At 45.3% G+C, this 2,857-nt stretch overlaps 1 protein-coding gene across 1 annotated transcript in view; it reads left to right on the top strand.

The window, feature by feature from the left end:
- Positions 1-320: 320 nt before the first annotated feature.
- The window catches only part of LOC119320539 (hornerin-like), an 8,780-nt gene continuing 6,243 nt past the window's right edge, over positions 321-2,857 (top strand). Inside the window, exon 1 of the mRNA XM_037594598.1 lies at positions 321-411. Coding sequence (XP_037450495.1) covers positions 321-411 — 91 coding nt within the window. The remainder of the gene's footprint in view (positions 412-2,857) is intronic.

The raw sequence follows: 2,857 nt of genomic DNA, 5'->3' as shown, positions 1-2,857 counted from the left end.
CAAGATGTTGTCATGAGTCATGATGTCTCACCAGGAGCCGCTCATTCCTTTCCTTGTGCATTTTGAGCAGCCATGCTTTCTCCGTGGGCGATGGATCTTTGAAAATTCCATCGTCATTGTGAAGCTCGTGCAATGATTCCATATGTATAGTGTGTCAGCGGTGGTGCTCAAGCTTCACTTCAAAAAGCATTAGATTCCATGTCTTAGGTGGCAATAGTGGTTTCTCTTCTCTCGGGCAAAGGTGGGTTTAGGACCACAACACGCCGAGCCGGTCTGTAATCATCATCAATGGTGTCCCCGGCAATTGCATCACTATCGAAATGGGCTCCGTCAAGGGAACCCTTGTCCCCTACCTCTTCATCCTAGTTGCATATGTTCTCGAGTGCCTCATCCTCACCATTGGTGCCAATGGTGTCCACCAAACACCCCCTCGTCCCCTTATTGTCGTGCCAAGTGCTGCTATATTTGGATGACATCTTCACGACAATCACTCGCCTCACCCTCAACTTTTCCAAGTGCATGTTCATTCCTCTCAATGTCGCATCAGAGATTGGCAAACAACTGGACTCGGTGTTTGGTTGTCTGGTGTCCAGCTTCCCGCAATAGTACTTGGGCCTCCGCTCTCCATCCACAAGCTCAAATCATCGACCTCATCCCTCTCACTTCACTTGTACACAAATAGCTCAGTAGGTTGTGTGGCACACCGTTTTTCTCAGCTGGGAAGGGTAATTTTGTTGAAGCCATCCTCATTGCCCTACCTACCTACACCATGGGTCGCTATAGCTTATTGAAGGCATGTATGCCGCCTCTATGAAGAGATAGCAATCAATTTTCTAGGAACATGACACCAGTGTACCTGGTGCCAAGTGCAATATCTTCTGCATGAAGATCTACAAGCCGTGGAGACGTGAAGCACATGGCTTTCTGGTTGGGTGAAGAGACTTTGAAGTCTCGTTTCCCCGTTCTCTTCTCGCACCTCATCGGCCCCAAAGCATGCATTGCGGCTGTCCTTTTGTGCATTGAAGACCACCGACTAACTAGTCTCTCTGCAGTCATGCACACCGAGATTGGCAACCTGCATGATGAGTTGGGGAAAATATCACTCTCATCTAAGGTGTTGGACCGTCGCATCATGCACCCCTCCGATGCCTCGTTCATGGCACATATGGTGTATTAATTAAGCATGGCAATGCATGTTGTGGACACCATCGCCCCCCATGATGTGCAGCTACACCCTCGTAAATGTAAATTCTTCCTTTGGTTCTTCCATCATCAGCAACTGCCCATCTCCACCACCGACACAACATTTTCACCGTACCATATGTCTTATATTGTGGTGAAGACATCCTGAAGCACCTGCTTTAGGCATGCATCCACGCCCATGCCATTTGGGCACTGGATGTGCCTATTGCCACCACACTGGAAGTGGTGTGCCTTACCAGCACCCTCGACCTCACAGATCACCCTCGCCTATACCCCACAGTTTGCCTTGCCATCCTCACGAACATTTGGGAGAGCCAGAATGCCAAGGTGTTCGCAACCAGCATGCTCCTTTTTCTATTGTTATGAGAAAAATCGACATTAATGCCAAGGTGTTCGCAACCAGCATGCTCACTTATGATTTATTAATCGATCTTAGAATTTTGGGTGCTAGGCTTCGCTGCCTTGTCCTGGTGCGCCTTTCATTGCCTTAGTTGTTGCTTGCTTGTCAATGGCCTAAAACCGTGTAGCTCTAATATTCTGCCATGATTACGGCTAATTAAAATGTTCATTTGGGCTTTGCCCCTAGTGACCTTCCGAATAATAATCATATCGAATATCTTCTATTAGGTTAAAAATTCAATTATTTATATGAACTACTCTAATTGTCAAACAAGGCATGTCTAATTATATACTTTAGTGATCTCTTATTGCAAACCACAAGAGACTAGTTTTTCAAGACAATCACAAGGTAGAAAGGATCCCAATATTAATATATTACTTCAAAGACCCTTGACATCTCTTTCAGGAGGTCACTAGTCAGGATACATAGGTTGTGACCTTACAATACAGTGCTCTTTTATGGTACCCTATAATGAATATATGACATTCAATCATGGAGATCAAACTTCCCAATGTGATGTATATTGGTGGAATAGTTGGGTTAGAAGTAGAGAGAGCACTGCTCATTCATGGCAAGTAGTATACGTAATTTGAGCCCAGTTTGACACACTCATTCTACTCTTCTTAGGTTTTGATCGCGGGTTGCCTCTTCATAGATGAGGAGCTCGTCGTCATCAAGGAGGAGGCTACACAGAAAGTATCTCATCCCGCAGTGACACATGGAGACGACATACATGACATGTGCCAAGGGAGTCATGACCGCCATGATGTGGTTCAGAGTGCTTTCACCACTCTTGGTGCCCAATTGCCTCTTTGGTGGTGACTTCAGTGGAGCTGCTAAGTGGTTGTTGCAAAGGACCTGCTACACCTGCATCAACATAACAAGCGACAAGCTCAACGACGATGTCTAGGATCATGAGTTTGATTCGTCCAGTGACTTGTTAGTAAGCATAGGATCGAATTTCTGGAGAACTATACATTGGAAATTCCCCTTTGTAGATTGGCTATGTTCAATTCAAATTCAAAATTTTAGTTGTCTATTAATGCATGCTTGAAATTCCGCCATGGCTTGGTAGCTGTGGCAGCTGTCACCTGGAAGAAAGTTTTAGTGCCACATATTATCTACATTGCAATAATACAGCTAGGGCTTAGATAATTGAACCCCTGATCAATAACAAGGTCATGAACTTGCAACACAGTTGCGAGATCATGCATGTGCCACCTATGACATTGACTGGATCACCAACGTGCAACA

This window comes from Triticum dicoccoides, chromosome 6B (assembly GCF_002162155.2).
Source record: "Triticum dicoccoides isolate Atlit2015 ecotype Zavitan chromosome 6B, WEW_v2.0, whole genome shotgun sequence".
NCBI classification, from domain to species: Eukaryota; Viridiplantae; Streptophyta; class Magnoliopsida; order Poales; family Poaceae; genus Triticum; species Triticum dicoccoides.
The sequence above is the reverse complement of the archived record's forward strand: the minus strand, read 5'-3'. Positions and strand labels throughout refer to the sequence as shown.